Raw genomic sequence first — 20,374 nt, forward strand, 5'->3', positions numbered from 1 at the left:
TCGTTACGCCATTTTTTATTTACGTTTTATTTTTAGTTCAGTAAAGGTCAAGAATCTTTATACTATGTATATGTATTTTAAGACTTATTTTAGGTACTCAGATAAAGTGGCAGTGACAGTACAAGACAAAATTTTGGAATCGATCCAGCTAGGTTAAACATTTTTTAATCAGTCTCTATACGTGCAAGTTGCAGTAAGTTTAAAAAAAGATGGAAAATTTCTCGGATATTTCAGGAAAATTTCATAGGAAATGAAGGAAACTTTCATGGGAAATACCTAAAAGAAACTTTCATTTTGGAAACGGAAAATTTCGATTACCTACCATACAAAAATTTGAGAAAATGTTCAATTTAGAAGTTCCGCAATTTCGGAAACTTTCCCACGGCACGTCAGTAAGGTATTAAATCGGTTTACATACCTATATGTAAAAAGCCTGCCATTTAAAGTAACATTCATTTTACGCTCAAAACATCCCCAACAACAAACAAGCTATCATAGCCAAATAAAAAATTCACAGATTTCTTGCCTCACACGACTATCGAGCACATTGGAAATGAATCTACGGAATTCGTAAAAATATTGTCGCTGAGCGACGAGAAAGTCTGGATAAGGAAAAAGTTACGAAATAAAACTACAACGTTGAATGATAATTATTTTATTCTTAGATTAACATAAGTATCCTGGACATAACGCATGTGAACAAACAAATTGCAAAATTTCCACACGCGTATCGAAGTTTGAATAATTGTCGCCGTGGCGCATAAGTATAGGTACATATTTCATTTTTCGATTAATAAGCAGGATATATTAATGTTCAAAGTACAAGAAAATTATTACACGGCAAATCCGTAGTCAACTCGAGAAGTGGTAGCCACATCGCCGTTATCGTCACTCGAGTCTTGATCGGCAGCGGCCCATTTGCTGCAAGATATGAAATTTTCTTGACAGCAGTTTGACGCGACGAGAGATAACCATAACAGCGTTTGTCTATGTTGCACCAAACCTGAGTTCCAATAGGTACTACCAGGGTTCAGCATCAGCTATCTTGGGTAATGCTCTACCATGTGCTCATCATGACGAATCGGATGTCCAAAACAGCGCGTGCCTATGTTGCACCAAACCTGAGTTCCGCTAGGTACAACCAGGGTTCAGCATCAGCTCTATCTTGGGTACTACTCTCCTAAGTGCTCATCGAGACGAGTCCGATGACCAAAACAGCGTGTGCTTATGTTGTATTAAACCCAAGCTCCACTAGGTACTGCCAGGGTTCAGCATCAGCTATCTGCTAGCAGCCGCCAGCAACATGCTGAGGTGAGACCATTTCGTGGCACTTTCTCTTTTTTATGTTTCTCTGTATAAGTTTTTATTTTGTGTTTGTGCTCAAGAATAAAATTATTTCTATTTCTATCTCTACCTCTACCTCTACCTCTACCTCTACCTCTACCTCTACCTCTACCACTACCTCTACCTCTACCTCTACCTCTACCTCTACCTCTACCTCTACCTCTACCTCTACCTCTACCTCTACCTCTACCTCTACCTCTATTTCTATTTCCACCACCACTGTTATTCTGCCGTCATAATCCCGATAATTCACAACAAACACCGAAAACGAACTCTGCGAAACATGAAGTCATAAATGTCATGTGAAAAATGTCGTTCTGACTTTTTGACTATTTTAAGGTTAGGCTACAGGGCAAACACTTAACCCGATCGTCTTTGTTTTAGGCTCAAATTCTAGCTGATTAAATTGTCCAGAGCCGTTTTTCTCAAATTTTTGATATTTCCACGTTTCCAAATTATCGAGCACCAAAATCAAAATATCGGAAAAAATAGTACATTTCGATGCTAGTGCGGAAGGTATGTCATTACTTCACGAGTACCGAGATATCTTGGCACGAGCCGCAGGCGAGTGGCAAGACTCGGGACGAGTGAAGAATGACATTTCCGCACGTGTATCGAACGACATTTTTTAATACAGTTGCGAAAAAATAAGTAAAATATTGTTAATCGTACACTAAACCAAAGTGGTAACAGTGACAGCTCGCTTAGACGTCGTCTTTAAGTATATTATATCTATGGGCGTTTGGCAGCTATTCCGTTCCATTCAGACAACTTATTAAGAACGGAATTTTCAATATTCAATATTAAAAAATAAACGTGTTATAATGATGAAGAGGTAAGTATTAAAATATGAAATATGTATATTTTTCACATTCTTACATTAACAGTAGGTTTTTCTGCTGATTACGACGTTTAAAGGAAACTAATATTAACACTCATCAATAAGTAGTCGTGAATTGGAACAAGTATAAATTTAAAAAAATTGGAAAAGTAAAAAGCACTAGTTCGAGATAACCAACTTTCCGCACGCTAAACAGCTACGTAAAGTAGCACTTTTTGAGCAACTGTATTAAAAAATAATTTTATTTTCACTATTACTACCATAACTTTTTTCGTTTTTGACTTTCTCAAATAATTATTTTTACACCTTACAGCTCTCGTGATTATGCGTCTTTTGAGCCTTTTTTTAATATCATATCTTCACAACTTTCCGAGATATTAGGGGATCGCACTTTTTCGTGAAATCGGACCCTATACTGGAGCGAACGAAAAGACATTTCCAATGTCAAAAGTAATAGCATATTTAATATCTTAATTAAAAGCATACAAGCTGAATAATATTCAAATTAAATAGACAATATTAATCAAATCGAGTTATTACACCGAGATCGCGTGTTTAGTGACTATTCAGCCCCTCCACCTCGACGAGTTGGAATGGATGTGGCATTTGTTCGCCGGAAATATTCCTCATTTCCTAAATAAACGTTTCCTTTTTATTAAAAGGGATCTTGTAATTAATAATCTTTAATAGAAAAAAACAACCTCACTAAAGTGTGAAATGGCAATTACTTACAACCATACATATTGCTTCACATAACAATTCCAATAAAGTATCCCCAGCACGTAAAATACTTGTTATAGAGAAGTTACATTCTGGTCTTCTAGCAGTTCTGCTATAAGTTACATTACTCAAAATAAATATAAGTATGTAGACCTTACTAGCATGACTATGGTGTTAAGTTTACTTGCGAAATAGAACAAGCTACGGCATTATACTCTGGGGTCACGGAAACGCCACAGGTCGGCGTCCTGCCCTCATCCCCCGTGGCAAACGTGGCTCACTCCGCGATTTCGTCGCTTTGCTACAGGTAGCTAAAAGTACATCCGTTCGGCCCCAATTTTGGGGAAAGCCATAAACCTAGCGATGGCCGCTGATCGTAAAGACGCGTTTTGTTAGGGAGTGAGTCTTCTGTACCTAGTACTATTATTTATTCTGTGCCTGTGGTATCTTAGCTCATATTATTATACCTATACAGTTTTGATCATTTATGTCGGTCGTTTTCAGTATGGCTGCTGCTTATGCAAGACTAGCACGCGAGTTTAAACATATTATGTGCTTCTAAAGTATCACCAAATTGTCAGGTGAATATTTCATTTATTCATTACGGTAAGTACCTACGTATCTATCTCTTTAACACCCAGACACTATTGTATATCAATTTCGTTTCAAAATTAATTTTCAGCAACTGTACCGTATTGCGAAATTAAAAATGTGTGTTTTCCCGCTAAGCGATTCAAATATAAATAGGTCATTATTTATCGGGATTATAGTAAGTCTAAATCTTAAAATGTTGGATTAGTAAGAATTATGTTCAAGGATTTAACCTATCATATAACATGTTTTCATAGCTCGAATTTTTTGGCACACATCCATTTAAAACACTTAAATTTCAATCCATCAATACGTTACTCAGTGTATAATAAAAGCTAAATTTAATACATATTTTTATTACATCCAATTATAGCACACAATTCCGGAAATTTTAATTTGTATTGCGTAACAAACCAAATGTAGGGTCAAACAGATCACTGTGTTATGTCTTTCCTGTAGACATACACAAGAGTTAAGGGCTATAAAGGTTAATTTTCTTATTTAACCCTTATCCACGTGAAAAGGTCCTCCTTTTATTTAAAGAACTATGATAAAATCATTACTTACATGCCCACAAGCTGTTAACTATTGCCCACAGGAGAGAAAACTAGCGTGTTATCGCGAACAGCACATTTTTCTCTCCTGTGGGCAATAGTTAACAGCTTGTGGGCATGGATACAGGAAAGACATAACACACTGATCTGTTTGACCCGTATGTTACTTCGAATAGCTTTGCAATCTTTGCATGTAATAATAAAATATCTAACTCTAATCCGGTTTCGTTATATGAAAACACGGGAAACTTGCCAGATTACTCATCGATGAATTAAAATGGGGAACAATCTCGAATATTTGTATCACAAAAGTTGGCTAGATGCACCAGGTGACTAGGTCAATACGAAACTGATGTCTAATTTCGCTTTTGATAAATGTACGTTTACATTAGGATTCAACGACATAGTAAATACATATACCTATGTATTAATTTTATCTAGATTGCCTTTGTGGAATACTTTGTTAATAGTTATATATAGTTAGGTTTTTAATAGTTATCTACAGATGTAGTGCATTAATTGTTTTCCATCGTATTATTTCGGAAACGTTCGTATTTGTCATGCTACTTCAGTCAACCTCAGTACTTTTTGTATCGAGACCTACTGAAATAGTAAGACAAGACGAGATACTACTGAGATAGTAAGTAAGACGTTTCCGTGAAAATACGATGAAAAATAATTATGCACTACATCTATACATATAATGTTCGATAAATGTGACTGTCATCTGGCCGTCCGATTCTTAGGATTACCTACAGAACTCTTGGATTTTCTTATTTAATTAGGTATTGTGATTCTAATGTGATGAATTCTCAAGTTGACGGCTTGTTATTGACAACAACTGAAATCAATGACCTTTATCCTTTTAGGCCTGCTCTTTATGGCTTAGAATCTATGTTGTAAGACAGAAACGACCACCCTAATACATTAACTAATTGTATTTTTTGTAGCATTTTTTATTAAATCTGGTGTTCGTTAAAGAGTCCAATGACCGATTTCAACTTTTTATTAGATTATGTACTTATTTCACAGATAGGCTGTGAATACTTTAAGATAAGTTTTTTATTTGTCACATTAACAAAAGACTGCAAAATAAATTAACATTGCCATATCCAAAAACTATTTTTGAGTAACCTCGGAAAAACAATGATGCTAATTAATTGTCAAAGGTTCTTGAACTATTGCTAATACTTGCTAATACACTTTATACACTATCAAATAATAGGTCGTAAGCGCCATCCTGTTTTAGCAAAACGCCGTCGTTTCGAAAAAAAAAAACAACGATATAAGAGCTTAAGTGGCCTGGAATTTGTATTGAGAGACGGCGTTTTATTAGACGGTTTGTAGGTGTGACCGCTGATTTATAGATAGTCTGATAACGATTTAACGAAGATTTGTAACGCAATGGACATAAAACAAACATAGACAAGAAGGATTTATTTAGTTTTCATTTTGTCTACTGTTAAATGCCCAAAATTTAGCATTAGTAAAGCATAGGGAAAAGTACTTAAATGACTTAGTACAAAACCTAGACAAAACTGAAATCCATGCATACCTATGTTTAAAAATCAGTCAAATATTTTCTGTCTGACATGCCAGGGAATGCAACAAAATTATTCTAATTAATCAATCACTAACGGCACAAAACGATCAATTAAAAAAGAAAACATCTAACGGTTCAATAATAGTTTAAGTGCATCAAAAAACGCCCATGGCCCGTGCGTTCGGAGCATAAACATTAAAAAAAGAACTGACAGCTGTCATGTTGACAGCCGGCTTTAGCGCGCGTTTTGACAGCTTTTGTCATTGACACTGGCAATTACGTGTTGAGTTTGAATGCAGATAAAAAAAGGGTGTGAAAAGTGCCTCCATTTTGTAACTGTATTTAATCGTCGCGTCGAACGTAGATTTAGTATTGATTTTTATACGTTTGTTGGATGAGGATGGACACATTTCAAGTCTCACTTAAGCTTTAGATAAGTTAAAATATCAGCCTTAAAATTCCAATAAAATAACTTAAGAACAACAAAGATACCTATTTGAGGTTCAGTTTAACTTTTGTAATAAGGAAAACCTGTTGTTAGAGTTTGACTTACTAGCCATCATGTACTTGCTGTACATGTAATTTTATTTTAATTCTTTATATGGCAACAATTTTGCCTGCTAGTTGTCAATTTCAAGGTTTCATGCCGTAATTTCATTTCTAAGCTAACGCTGAAGCGTGTTTGATAGCACAGAGCGTGGAAGTGTTATCATGAACGTAAAATTCCTATGAAATTACTTACGACATTTAAAATAACACTTCCACAGTAAAAAAAAGTTATATCATAAGTCATATCAAACATGCTGCAGAGTTAGCTCAGACAGACTCTTAAGTTTTTTTTTTATTTACTTACTGCATTTTGTGTCACATGACTCGCTGGCAAAATTATTAGTAATCCCCAAAAAATCAATTTGAAAAGCGTCAACAATCATAAAATTATAATTATAGAGTTAGACCAAGGAAAGTCTGCAACGATTTTGATAGCACACGCAGTGCAAGTGTTATTTTAAATGTCGAACTTCTATGAAAATGATGACGTATACATAACACTTGCACTGCGTGTGCTATCAAAATCGTTGCAGACTTAACTATAATCTCATATTAACTCACATTTATAGACGGGTCTAACGCGAATTTTATTCAATTTGCTTGATTTACCGACGTTTCGACACAGGTTTCACTGGTCGTGGTCGCGGCCGACCACGACCAGTGAAACCTAACTATAATCTATTTCTGCATTTTTTCCAGTCATAACCATAAAACGAAATATGTAACAGGAAATTTTTATATTTAATATTTTATTACTGATACTTACCTACCTTTAATCATGATAAACCATTGAGCCTTGTCAAGTCTATTAAAAATTGGATTATATTTTTTGCCATGCAATGGCAACGGACGGCACACAAACAGAATTAGAGACTAGCTAGTTTTTGTCTACTTAATGCCGCCGCTGGACGGCCTCGACTGTTTTTATTGCATCTATTTCTGAATAAGCTTAGTTACTAGATGAAATTATATTTAATTTAGCATCCGTAAAATATGTAATGAATGAGGTTTGGAGGATTGATGAAAGTTAGGTATAGAAGTCTTTATTGCCGACTCAGTAGGTCACTACCACGTGGTAGTGAATTTTATAAGTTAGAGTTAGACCACGAAAAGTTTGCAACTATTGATATAGCACACGCAGTGCAAGTGTTATTTTAAGCGTCAAATTTCTATGATATTATTGGTCTAACTCTAGCAATTGTACATAATTATGTACCTACTAAGTAGTAATCTAACAAGCCAATTTTGTCAGCGGATAGAGTCTGTGCGGAAAGAGAAGAGTCGTGAAATGTCCATACATTGACCCCATGGCCCCATGGTCGAACAAACACATTCTACGACTCTTCTCTTTCCGCACAGACCATATACTAGGTAGCACTACTAGGTACCTATGCGCGAAAGGTTAAACCTCATACAAATTTTGAAAATTGCGCCTTTTCTTGTTCTTCTTTTTTATAATTCGGCACAATTTTAGCACACTGCGAAAAAACAAATCGATCGTATCAAATCGTTTCTAATCAAGATATTTGTATTTATACCATTTTAACAGATGGCCGGTTCTGTTATTGATTCAACCGCAGGCAAAAAGACTAGTTTTTGTTACCTCTCGTCCCGATTACATAATTTAGGTCAAAGCTGAATATGTTACAACTTACAAGCGCACTAACTAGTTGCCTTTTATAGACCAAAGAGTCAAAGACAAAGACATATGGCTACTAAATTATAAAAGGACGTAATTATTAGAGATGCCACGATTATGCGGCAACTATTCCGTATTCGGCCTATGTGGCTATTTTGCCGAATATTCGGTATTCGGCCGTACGTTGCCTACTATTCGTGTCATCTGTCATCATATATATCTGTGTCATTACACGTACCTAAAAATAAAAATGACACAATAAAAATAACCAGATACAACTATATTTAAATTTAACATTTTTCTTGGAAAGTTGTTAAATACGAAGACCACGTTTTTGAGCATTTATTTTATATACTTATACCTACCTATTTATTTACATTGTTTATTCAATAACAATTTACTTATTGATTACAAATAATTTTATTTTTATCATGGGTCTGGTTTGATTGATTCTAACTACATTCACTAGTTCTGAGCAACAAAAGTTAAATTTTAGCAATCGTTGTGCTTTGTTGGTTAACAGTTTTCATAATTAACTTGACTCAATAATGTTCACATGTTATGCCGAATTTTCGGCGCTTCGGCCGAGAGAAGGACCGGAATATTCGGTATTCGGCCAAAACCACTATTCGGGGCATCTCTAGTAATTATGTTACAAATACTGGGGACTCGATGTTACTTATTCCATATCATAACCTCAATTTCTAAATATGGCCGCGTATAATGAGGTCCTAAGTCCAATCTGAGTTTTTTCTACTTTGAAATGTCCATCGATCAGCGTAGGTAGGTAGGCAGCGTATGTTTAATTGGTGTTATTGACCCCAAAATACACAACTTACATTAAGTCAGATTTAAAACGTATCTAAGTATAGACTAATGAGTTAAATAGGTATAACGACACAAGATACTTCTCAAAAATAAATTTAAAGAGATACTTAAAGAGAATGCCGGGATAACGCGAGGAAGAAGAAGAAGACTTAAAAAGAATTTAGACTAGAGGGATATTGTCAAAGTAAATTATGTAGTCAGTACATTTACTGCCATCTTTCGACACAAATGATTAACACTTTTAGAACGCCATTAGACTTTGATCCTAATTTTTATACTGATATGTGTTAAATTTGTTAAATGTCACAAAGTCACAAAGTATCGCCATCTACTCGAGGATAGGCCAAAGTTATGATGCCATCTTTTTGAGCGATGGCTCGTACATTGGTAATCTTTGAATGTTACAAAATGTTACGTAAAAACATTGTTAACAAAAAAATAAAAAATAACAAAGAGGGCGGCTAGTGTGACGCCATTTGGTGAAAATGAAGACTGCGTTTGTTCGATTATCTATCGGACCACATTGTTACCGTCTAAAAATACCTACTAACTAGGTTTATTATATATGTATAACAACGTACCTGAACTATGTGAGATAACAGCGACCAACAGGAACGCCAGGCATATGGACAACCTTCTTAATTCCATAGTGAAACGATATATTTTCAGTCACACTTAAAATATACACACTACTAGGCACTTGTTTGGTAAAACTTCCAAAAATACACTTTGACACTCCACTAAAGGCACTTCCTTCGTTGCACAAATCAGTCGATTCTGTAAAAAAAAGAAATATTAGTATAATTTCTATGATTGCGAAACAAAATAAAATCAAATATAATGTGCGTTCAGTTTCATTTGGTCGGTACTCGTATTACCTCAACTGTGCATTTTGTGTTGATATCATTGTTAATTAAAAATAGGTCTGAGTTAAGTTTTTCGTAATCGAATTTAATTATAAATATGAACGACATGGTTACATTAAGTTTCGTATTAGCGGTAGGATTGCGTCAAACCCAATTTAATAGCAATGACAAATGTGATATGCTCATAATTTAATTACGTCCATTATAAAATTCCATCCAAATAGACCTTGGAACAAATCGCAAAGGATTTTCGATACATGTGCAGTTTATCGAAAATCGCATGCGACGATGCGATGTTGACGTTATAAGCCAAGTTTTCTTTTGAAAGTCCTTGGGCCTTTTCCATCGTTTTATGCTTTCAGAATCATTTTAATGACGCACCTCTCAATAAAGCAAAGTACGCAATAAAAAAGAGTCATTTCGCGAACTTGCTCGGTCACTTGGAAGCATTTTACAACTTAACTGGACTATAAACGAAGGGTTAAAACATAAAACGGTATTGGAATTATTATTTTATGTTTTTGTTATTATGGAGCAATTTATTCTAACGTGGTGAAACACCAGGATGGTGACAAACATAAATATTATAGTTACACTTAAAACTTTACAATGGTGTGGTTAGAGATCTAAGTTTTTAGGCGCATTCTTGTAACCACAGTACGGGACATGCATATAATACTTTAAACTCTCGCGTTTTGTACACATTTAATTACACAAACGGGTCTACCGCGATATACTTTCATTATTTTTACCTTAAATTCCGACGTTTCAGCTGAATTGCACCAGTATATCGCGGTAGACCCGTTTGTGTAATTAAATATGGGGACAAGCATAGTACATATTTATTTTTATAAATATCTGAAACCTATCTACTATACATGTATGTATACATAATTGTGTATGTATTTGTTGTTGAGCAAACCCAATTTTCAGCAGCTAATTGAGCAAAACAAACACAATTTTAAAATAGTTTTGACTTAACAGGTGGGTGAATGAAACTATGAAAAGAGAAAATAAAAAACCGGACAAGTGCGAGTCGGACTCGCCCACCGAGGGTTCCGTACTTTTTAGTATTTGTTGTTATAGCGGCAACATAAATACATCATCTGTGAAAATTTCAACTGCCTAGCTATCACGGTTCATGACATACAGCCTGGTGACAGACGGACGGACGGACAGCGGAGTCTTAGTAATAGGGTCCCGTTTTTACCCTTTGGGTACGGAACCCTCGGTAGAGCAGAATGAGTGAAGTGCTTCCTTTCTGACTTTGAACGACGTATGTACGCATAGAAATACTTACGGGGTCCCTTTGTTTCACATAAAGTTTTAAGTCATAATGTATTGTTTTTCATATTATCATTAGTCCTAAAACAACCGTTAACTTATCAGGATTTTCGTAAGGTTATCCTTCCGTTCCGTTTCTGAACCAAACAAATTATGACTAACGAAAATGTGGACAAACAACACATTGTGACTTAAATCTTTATAGGAAACAATAGAGACCCATAAAAATACAATTAAGAGTAGAATACATAGTAACATATAGGCACACGGGCCCCTGGTAAGGTATCGCAAAAATATTAGTAAGTAAATTAAGAGTTATTGAAAAGTCCTATGCAGGGGCGTATTTTGAAATTTGGCGCCCCGGGCCAATACGTTACGCCGCCCCAGAAGTCAAGGAAGAAAAAAAATGCAATTCGCCAGGGGCGCCATATGGCCCATACGCCGCCCCTGGCGGATTGGCGCCCCGGGCCATGGCCCGGATGGCCCTAGGGTAAATACGCCCCTGGTCCTATGACGGTCTTCCCTGCAATAAATTTTATATTGCAAAGATTCAGCTTGAGTGAAGTTAATCAGTACGTCATCTGTGGTAGAACTAGCCGTTAACATAGGTAGGTTTTCAAATCTCATGATTTCCTAAGATGACAATGTTCAGGAAATATATTTAGAAACCTGTTTAGACTTACTGTCGTGCCTTATCATCTAGACGTGAGCTGTTGACCTATTAGACTATCGCTTAGGAACAAAGTTGGGTACTAAAATGTATTAGGTCACTCTCACAACAACCGGGTTGGAATGTATTGTGATCGTTTTTATCTATTTTATGGACTGTAAAATTGTTTAGTTCTGTAGGTAATTGGGTTACTGATATACTTAAGTCTTGCAATAAAATGTTTCCTAAGAAATGATATAGGTAATTAATTATAGCATAATTAGTACCCGCTTCTTCTGTCGTGAGTGATCACGTTTAAAACGATTTCCAGCGTAATATGCCTATTTACACCGGTCCCTGCAGCTTGTTTTCATAGATATTTTTTTCACGATTAAAGGATGACTCACACTAGACCGGCCCGGGCCCGGGACGAGGCATCCGACATGTCATTTTCTATGACGACTAATCCCGGCCCGGTATAGCGTGAGTCATCCTTAATACGCTTTTTTCATCTTAAAACGCGTTTCATGACACTTCGGGATATTCTTAAGTGGGTTTTACTGTAGGTACTTAGATTCTGGTTTGTATCATGGATCTATACTGGGTCAAGCAGATCTTGTCAGTAGAAAAAGGCGGCAAATTTGAAAAATGTAGGCGAGAAAGGATATCGTCCCATAGAAAATTTGAATTTCGCGCCTTTTTTTACTGACAAGATCTACTTGACCAGCTATATTAATTACACTAATTCAGAAAAGGTCGCGTGAATTGGTAGCACTTGCAGCGGCTTATAATTAAAATAAACAAGTTGGTCAAGCAGATCTTGTCAGCAGAAAAAGGCGGCAAATTTGAAAAATGTAGGCGCGAAGGGATATCGTCTCATAGAAAATTTGAATTTCGCGCCTTTTTATACTGACAAGATTTGCTTGACCAGCTATAAATCCACAAACAAAACTTTTAAGTGTATTTAAGGAGCTATCCTATTACCTCTAGTGTAATTTTTTTTTCGATAACGTGACGTGACGTACGCGTTTTTTGTATGGGATTTTGAGTTCACAAAACGTCCCGCTTGCCGCGCTGTTCTAAATCCCATATAAAAATAGACATAACGCAAACGCTACATGCACTAAAGGTACATACTGTTACTATCTCAAAATCCTTAATATGAAAGACGGGGTATTTCATATTTTAAGTAAATATAAGTATTACAATACATTAAAATCATAATGTATAATGTATTAGCTTGATATTGTACTTAAAATCCGTTCTCCCAAAAACGATATTCCGGTTCTCAGCTTTACACAGACTGCGACTGACCTTTCCCAGTATAAACAAATCCTTTAACAAGAATGTATCAACTTCAAAGCACTCGGAAGGAAGCAGAACCAATAAATCTATGCTATTTATAACGCAGATAAGTATGCGTTTCCTGGCCTTCTATTAAAAGACGATTTAAGTGCATTGATAGAGTATTGGACCGCTCGTTTCGACATAGGCTAATTCTGATTGATCAATTTGATATCGTTCTCAACTCGTTTTGATACGATCTTGACCATGGTGTGAATCAGCGTTACAGATGTATAATTATTTTCGATCGTATTATCACGGACACGTACGAACGTGTCTTGCTATTTCAGCCTCTGTACAAAAAGTACTGAGGTTGACTGAAGTAGCACGACAAATACGACCGTTTCCGAGCAAATACGATGGAAAATAAATTGCACTATCGTAGCGGCTCACGCTATCGGGTTCTGGCGAAATCAGGTGCCTTCACCAACTTGACACCTGACACTGACGTAGCGTCAATGTCTACTAGTTAAACCAGCAATGTACCGTGAATCGTCAATGTCAGGCGACAATTAGCGTAGTGAAACAGAGGCCTAGTCGTCTCACAAGGCACTTTACTCCCATTTATTGGTACGCATGAGATACCCAACGACACGACAACGACACGACAAGGTCGTATCAATGAGATGGAAACCAGAGCAAATTAGTAAATCAGAATCAGGCCCTTGGACCGCCCATTTCGTCATACATTTTAAAATGATTATGCTTTCATAAATCATATCGAGATTGAATAACGGTTAGATTAATGTTATTAAGTTCTGTTATTTAATTTTTCGTTTTCGTAGCTACTGCCAGACTGCCCGTCTGGCATCAACATCGACATACGAGTGGACACACAATAGCTGCAAGGCACTTGAAATTTTAAATAAGTACTAAATTAAAGTAATATAGGTATATAATAATATACTACTAGATAATTCCAGCTGGAATGGTAAATTAAGGTTAATATTAACGTAATTAACGCTAATTAATCATTAGGGTTGAAATTGTTTATACCAATTCCGTTAACAGCACTCCGCTGCACCGAAAATGCTATAAAATTTACGATGTCTGTATATTATATGTACCCACGCCACAAGATTTTTAAGGCACAAGACAATACAAAATACAATGCCAATGTTTTGTGCATACAAAAATCACAAAAAACAATATTTACGTTGAATTCAAAATATATTTATGAATTAATTTCACAAATTCACTTTCATTGATATTTTACTGGTAAAATAATACCTACGTATCATATAACTGCCTATCTTAAACACAACCTATTTATTTTCAACCATAATTGATATCAGTTAGTTTAAACAAAACCCACAAATAAAATATTTGCTTAGAAGTCAGATGATATTTTTCAAAATTTTTTTTTACAATATTTTAAGTCACAAAGCGGCAATTGAACTAAAAAAAATTGTTTCATAATAAACAATTGATTCTTTGACCTCAATGCAATGGATTAAACGAATGATTGGGTTATTGGGTTAGACCTTGATGTATTTGTAATCACTCACGTATACATTAAGGTGTGTCAACATTTGAGCATTAGGAGCTGTCGTGGTCCAAGAATACCATCGAATGAACTATTCTGTCGATTGCAGAGGCAGATTAAAATGGATCAGATTTTTTTTAATGGATCAGTTTTTTTTAAACGCGAACGCGAATCTATTTTAGGATGGGCAAAAATGCTTTTGTGTGTCCATCCAGCTGTTCAGCTCGAGAAATTTCGTGAGAAGGTTAGAATTGTTTTCCCGATTCGGTTTTTGGAAACTGTTCCAAATAGCGAAGCTATGGAGACTCGCGAGGTGTACAACTCACAGAGCTTCATACTCATACCTTTTGCGACTAATGATGGATCCTAAGACAGTTAGTCTTATTCCTTCTTTCCTTATTTAATATAAGCCCAACCGGCTTAATTTAAATAATAATCGATAAATTATGTTTTCCGTATTTTAATTATTTTTGAAGTGAACATTTCTTTAGCGGCGCTGTGCACTTTTTGTGATGGGGAAAAAATGTTAAACTCGCGAGAGCGTAAGACGTAAGACGGACACGTGACCTGATCGAAAAACTGTTACAATGTCATAAGCTTCCAAAAAGTTAGTACAAACATTTTACACAAACAGCTAGCTACTCCATATAAAAATGAACTGTCATTAGGTATAGTAGGTATGTCCCGTCCCCACAAGCCAATAAAAATATACGCAAAACGACGAATTTTTACCAAATTGTGTACTCTCTCTAGAATACATAAGTCGTAGTTAAATACAAAGGTACATATGTACACAGTATGATGTCACGGCCTCCTGCTATTTGTTAGGACAACATCACCAAGGGCGAGATAAAAGTGGATAATACTTATTTATGCGGGTCATTATGTACTAAATTTATCTACTTAACTTAAAACTGCTATCGCACCGTTGGGTTTTTTATGTCAGAGCATGAAATTTTCTGACACTATTCGAACACTGTCTAGTCCTTATTATCGAGAAGTTAACACTTTAACAGTCGTTTGAGGGTGGAGGTAAAAAGCACATCTTAACCGGGAGAAGACTTCTCTTTCTGTTCTGTGCTATAAAAATCACTGCAGAGTAATCTTGGTCTGACTCTAACAAGAATCCGGCAAAAATAATCTTCAACACCTCAATTCAAATTTAACAATAACAAAATCAGATAAGCAACAATGTACTAATAAAACCCACAATGCTTTAAGCTGTCGATGGCGGTCCTTTTCAACTTTTATGACAGAAGGGTGTTCGGTAATAATTATTTATGACATTTCGGGCTGTAAATCTTAATGTTCGAGAAACGAGGGGTCTTGCGCTGATGTAGAAGAAGTTTTATTGAATAGTTTTTACGTATTCATAGTTTAGATCAATATGATTTAATCCTATTGGCATAGAGATATGAGTACCTACTGGTATTATGTTTAATGGTATAGGATTTATGATTTTTACACGATATTTGCAAAAATGCATTTTATTAATTTCAGACATCAATTTTCATAGTAACATTTACTGCTTAAGACCTACACAATCGATATCTAAATAGAAATAGTTTTAGTTTTATTCTTCAAAACGTCCGAGTTCGATTCCCGAGCTGAGTACACATTTTTTTAAATGTATGAATGCAGTTTTAATTGTTACTAAAATCGATGACATGGTTCCTAAGAAGATATCGTCATAATATGTCTTATAGTTTCAGATTTTCCCATACCGACCGATATAAATGGGCCACCCTTATAGTATCTTGTATGTTTTTTTGGTACTTAACTCAATTTCATTGAATTGATCTGTACGATAATAATGTATCTAATTATATATTAAATCTTATCAAAATATCATCTTTATCAATGCATAATTGTCATACTTCGCGTATTTATATACTGTCAATTATCATTTATCGTATAAAAATGTCACTACGCGACATACGTCATAACTGACATAAGAAATGCATTGACATTTCAATTACACGACGCAAAGTACATTCCTGTCCATATTGTGAAATATAAGGTCCCTAAAGTTCACTGGAGCAAACTCTCCGATAAGATAAGTCCATTGACTTGATTTATAGTATAACATTATAAGGAGATATTTGTTCATGATGCAATTGTAGTTACAATGATTTGTTGTATTTATTTAGTGACTGATAAAAGGTAATTTGCTTAGTTGGAATGATATTACGTAATTATGTTACTACTGAAATAAATGTAATTTACTAAGAAAAAATTACCAAAGCCTCCAGTGCCCCGGGCTGGAATTGAACCAGCGTCCTCTGCTATCGCGGCAGGTGCCTGTATGTGGTGTGTGATAGCAGAGGACGCTGGTTCGATTCCAGCCTGGGGCACTGGAGGCCTTGGTCACTTTTTCTTAGTAGGTATATGCCATTTATTTCAGTTTATAATTTATATAACTTAGTATTTCTACTTGAAATAAAAACAAATTAAAATATTTTCTGATAATTATTTAATTTGTTCTAATACTCCAAATAGTCTTACGTAACATGTCAAAGTTCTACAAAGTAAAGTCCGAACCTAAAAATAATGGTGGAATCTATCTTTAACATTTTTAGGTAGGATTTTAGGAAAATTCCTTGAAGAAAATTTTTAGTCATTATTGTAACTGTTGATCTTGACATAGGTACCTAGTACCTGCAGAAAAAGAACGCTTTATTTTATCGTAACATCACATGGTATAATGACCTCAACTCTGTTGCCGATAGAGTTTGTGCGGAAAGGGAAGAGTCGTGAAATGTATGGGATCCAATACATTCTACGACTCTTCTCTTTCCGCACAGAATCTACCTATGTAACATACAATAATTTCTAGCTTATCACACAACCATTCCGGTTTTGTTTCAAATTATTTTTGATAAAATGATAATTTAATGAGTGTTTTAAATATGACAACTAATCAAACGTTATTTGGTATTTTTTTACACAAAAATGTAGCACCTTTCTATATCACTCCTAACATCACAAAAATATCCTCACATTCCCAACATGTCAGCAGTTATTGTCATGCAAAATATCGATTCTCACTCAAACAAACGCAAAAACCAAAATAGCTTATTATGCTTAAAAAATACGTTTCTTATGACCTTTAGGATCTAAACAAAATAATGTTGATAACCTTGACTATAACTCGTAAAATTCTCTACCGATATACTTAAGACCAATATTACTTAGCCCACGGTTACTAATAGTTAGTATGAAACTGGATAACAAGTTATACTAGCCAAGAAACACGCAGCTGTAGGCATGCTTATGAATAAAATTGCTTATCAGCACACATCAACCTACTCGAAGGTGAGATTAAACATTGTTGAAGCAAAAAGTCGTATCTCCATTTATATCAGGGAAAATTAGGCCTTATTGCATTTGGCGCTTAAAACTCAAAGCTTCGCATTTGTATTGGAGTTATGTTAATAAAACCATAAGCGACACTTGCACTTAAGTTTATGTTTGTGTGATGGATAGACTTTACAACTCCGATTTTTTGGTTGGCTAGAAAACTTGTTGAAATGTGCTATGAAATATGCATGTATTAAATATTCGCTATGTTCACTAGCGGTATGCCACGCCGATTATATTTTCGTTTGTTCAAAAATGGCAAATATCTACAAGTAGATTTATATTCTACTTTTGACCACCTGTACCTACTAAAAGGTTCGAAGAGGCACTATCTATGGTCGGTAGGATTATCTTTCAAATAATGGCATTTTATATTATATAAGACGTTAAACAGAATTTATGCTAAAAAAACATGTACAAATTTTGGAATAAGTTAAATCACGATACCTGTGCTATTAAAAACGACTGCACGCAGTATATGTAGAACACCCATACGAAAGTGAACGTGTGGACATTGCAATGTTTGTTTTCCTTATTTGAGTCCAGTGCCCTATATCTTCTACTTAGTTCTCAAAACATTATATATGTATATACACTATGCCTAGTATATCTTGATCCCTCGATCCGTACTTAATAGCTGATCTGCATACTCAGCTGTATACTGGTTTTACAAGACAAGTACTTAGAAAAGCATTCACAAGTTTCAAAACCTTACCTTTATCAGTCTATGCCAATTTTATCTATGAATATGAACGAATATTATCTATTATCTATGAGTATTTATCTATGGGACTTTCCAAGTTTCCATGCCTTGATTATGGAGTATATGAATGGAAAAGTTAGACTAAATAATCTAACGAGGTGAAAAGACTTTTTTCCAAATATGTAATGTATTGTAATGTATTGTATACCTATGCCTTTACTAAACTACATTGATAATAACAAATTCGCATAAACAGAACCTTTATAAACCTACAGCCAACTTTATTAAAGTAATACATAATTTATTAAAAAAAACAACAATATTTGGCAATAACCCTGATAATGTACTGCTGCTCCCTTCTAGGTAGAAAAAAACGCCTGAACATCACTTTTTTACTGTGCTGTACCTACCTATTATAAAAAAACAATATTATTAGTAGTGTAGGTAATCTTGGTAATAGCTATCCAGAATTTATGAAAAAAAAACAGATTATACGGATTAAATAAGAAAAACAAATATTTGACAACACAACCGATGATACGTTACATCACATTGAAAAACCGGAATTTCGGTAAAAAAAAATACCGAAAACCAATAATGCGATTCAGTGACCGGACGAATGAATACTGAGTGAGTGGAAACCGGCTTCCATTCGGTCGGGATTTAATCGCTTCCCCGAATGGTGAATGGTTTGATGTGAAAATGTGCCAACCAGTTACTTGGTGAGTTCAACGTACCTTCGAGACCCGGGTTATATTCGTACTAATTTGTACCGATTAGATAATAATATCATAATATTTAGTGGAACCGGAATGTATATTTATAAAAATAAACAAAGATCGTATTGAGCACTACGTATCTTTATTAATAACTACCTAATGCCACACATTTCTTGTAATATAAATTACCAATACTTCACTTTCTGGGTAAAATTACTTTATAATAAAATTAAAAACTAACATTAAAATCTAAATTAATCTAGATTAAAATAATCTAAATAAGGCCCCCGCGGCATTGTGCCAAAGATGCTGACAGCATTCCTTCGCTGAAACCCAATAATGGGAGTGGCAATACTCATATATACGCTGCGAGAGAAAGCTGCCAGCTTTCTGGGTTAGTAAAAATTCTTTAGGTAAGTACCTATTCTAATTTTGATAAAGAATAATTCAAATTGACCAAAACATTTGATATGGCTTTGCACTAGTTGGTCATTGGATTAAGATTAGTGTATTTTGATTTCTTTGACGGACCCACGTAAAGTGACGTTTATTAAGTTTCAATTTTATTTAATACGATTATTATAAATTGAAACCCCGTCATTTTTAAGCGATTTTTTAATTTGAGAGCTTTAACCCCCCAAATGGGTACAATACAATAGAATTCCGCTATAATTTCTTATTATTATGCTATAGGTATTTTTTTAAACACAATGATTCATCCCGTTCTCGCCGCCATTTTTAAAAGCGCAGCGGCTCTTGTAGAATTGCTGTCATTAACTCACAACTCCACTCAAGAGAGGCCGAAGGAAATAAGTTTAACAGCCATATCTTCATACAAATTCAAATATACATACGTCGTTTTTTACTTGAGAAGCAATATAATCGTTCGATTTAAGATGTCTGCCTCGATTGCTTTTTGATGGCAACATTGAGGACATTTTTCGCGAGGTTCTTTCATTGAAATGAGGATTCAGTTATTTTTTTAATTTATTTGGGTCATTGATAATAATGTTTTGTAAACGGTCCTTCAATTGGAGCGTTCTGTTTTTGTTTTTAAGGGCAGCTGTTGTTGAACACCCGAATGACAAATGAGTGAATCAATGATTTATTGTCATTCATTTACAATGGAAATCAGGTAAGATTCGTAAACAATCGTACTAATGTAAAGGTTTTTTTATAAATAGACCGCACTAAATTAGAGGTAACTTCTGAAGATTTGAACAATTACCTATACTACGTATACATACTATACTATACCTATATGTATGACCTATATTATTTTCTAACTTATTTTATTTAACAACATGTTACATTTTAGATCTCGATAAGTAAGTGTATATCCTTTTTTTACATT

The 20,374-nt window shown here is 34.9% G+C and overlaps 1 protein-coding gene across 2 annotated transcripts in view; it reads right to left on the reverse strand.

The window, feature by feature from the left end:
• LOC134801826 (igLON family member 5-like) overlaps window positions 1-20,374 on the reverse strand; it is a 241,042-nt gene that overhangs the window by 214,466 nt on the left and 6,202 nt on the right. For both annotated transcript variants that reach the window (XM_063774458.1, XM_063774456.1), the window contains exon 2: window positions 9,191-9,386. In XM_063774458.1, coding sequence (XP_063630528.1) covers window positions 9,191-9,257 — 67 coding nt within the window. In that variant the 5' untranslated portion in view covers window positions 9,258-9,386. The remainder of the gene's footprint in view (window positions 1-9,190; window positions 9,387-20,374) is intronic.

The sequence above is a fragment of the Cydia splendana genome, chromosome 23 (assembly GCF_910591565.1).
Source record: "Cydia splendana chromosome 23, ilCydSple1.2, whole genome shotgun sequence".
In the NCBI taxonomy this organism is placed as follows: Eukaryota; Metazoa; Arthropoda; class Insecta; order Lepidoptera; family Tortricidae; genus Cydia; species Cydia splendana.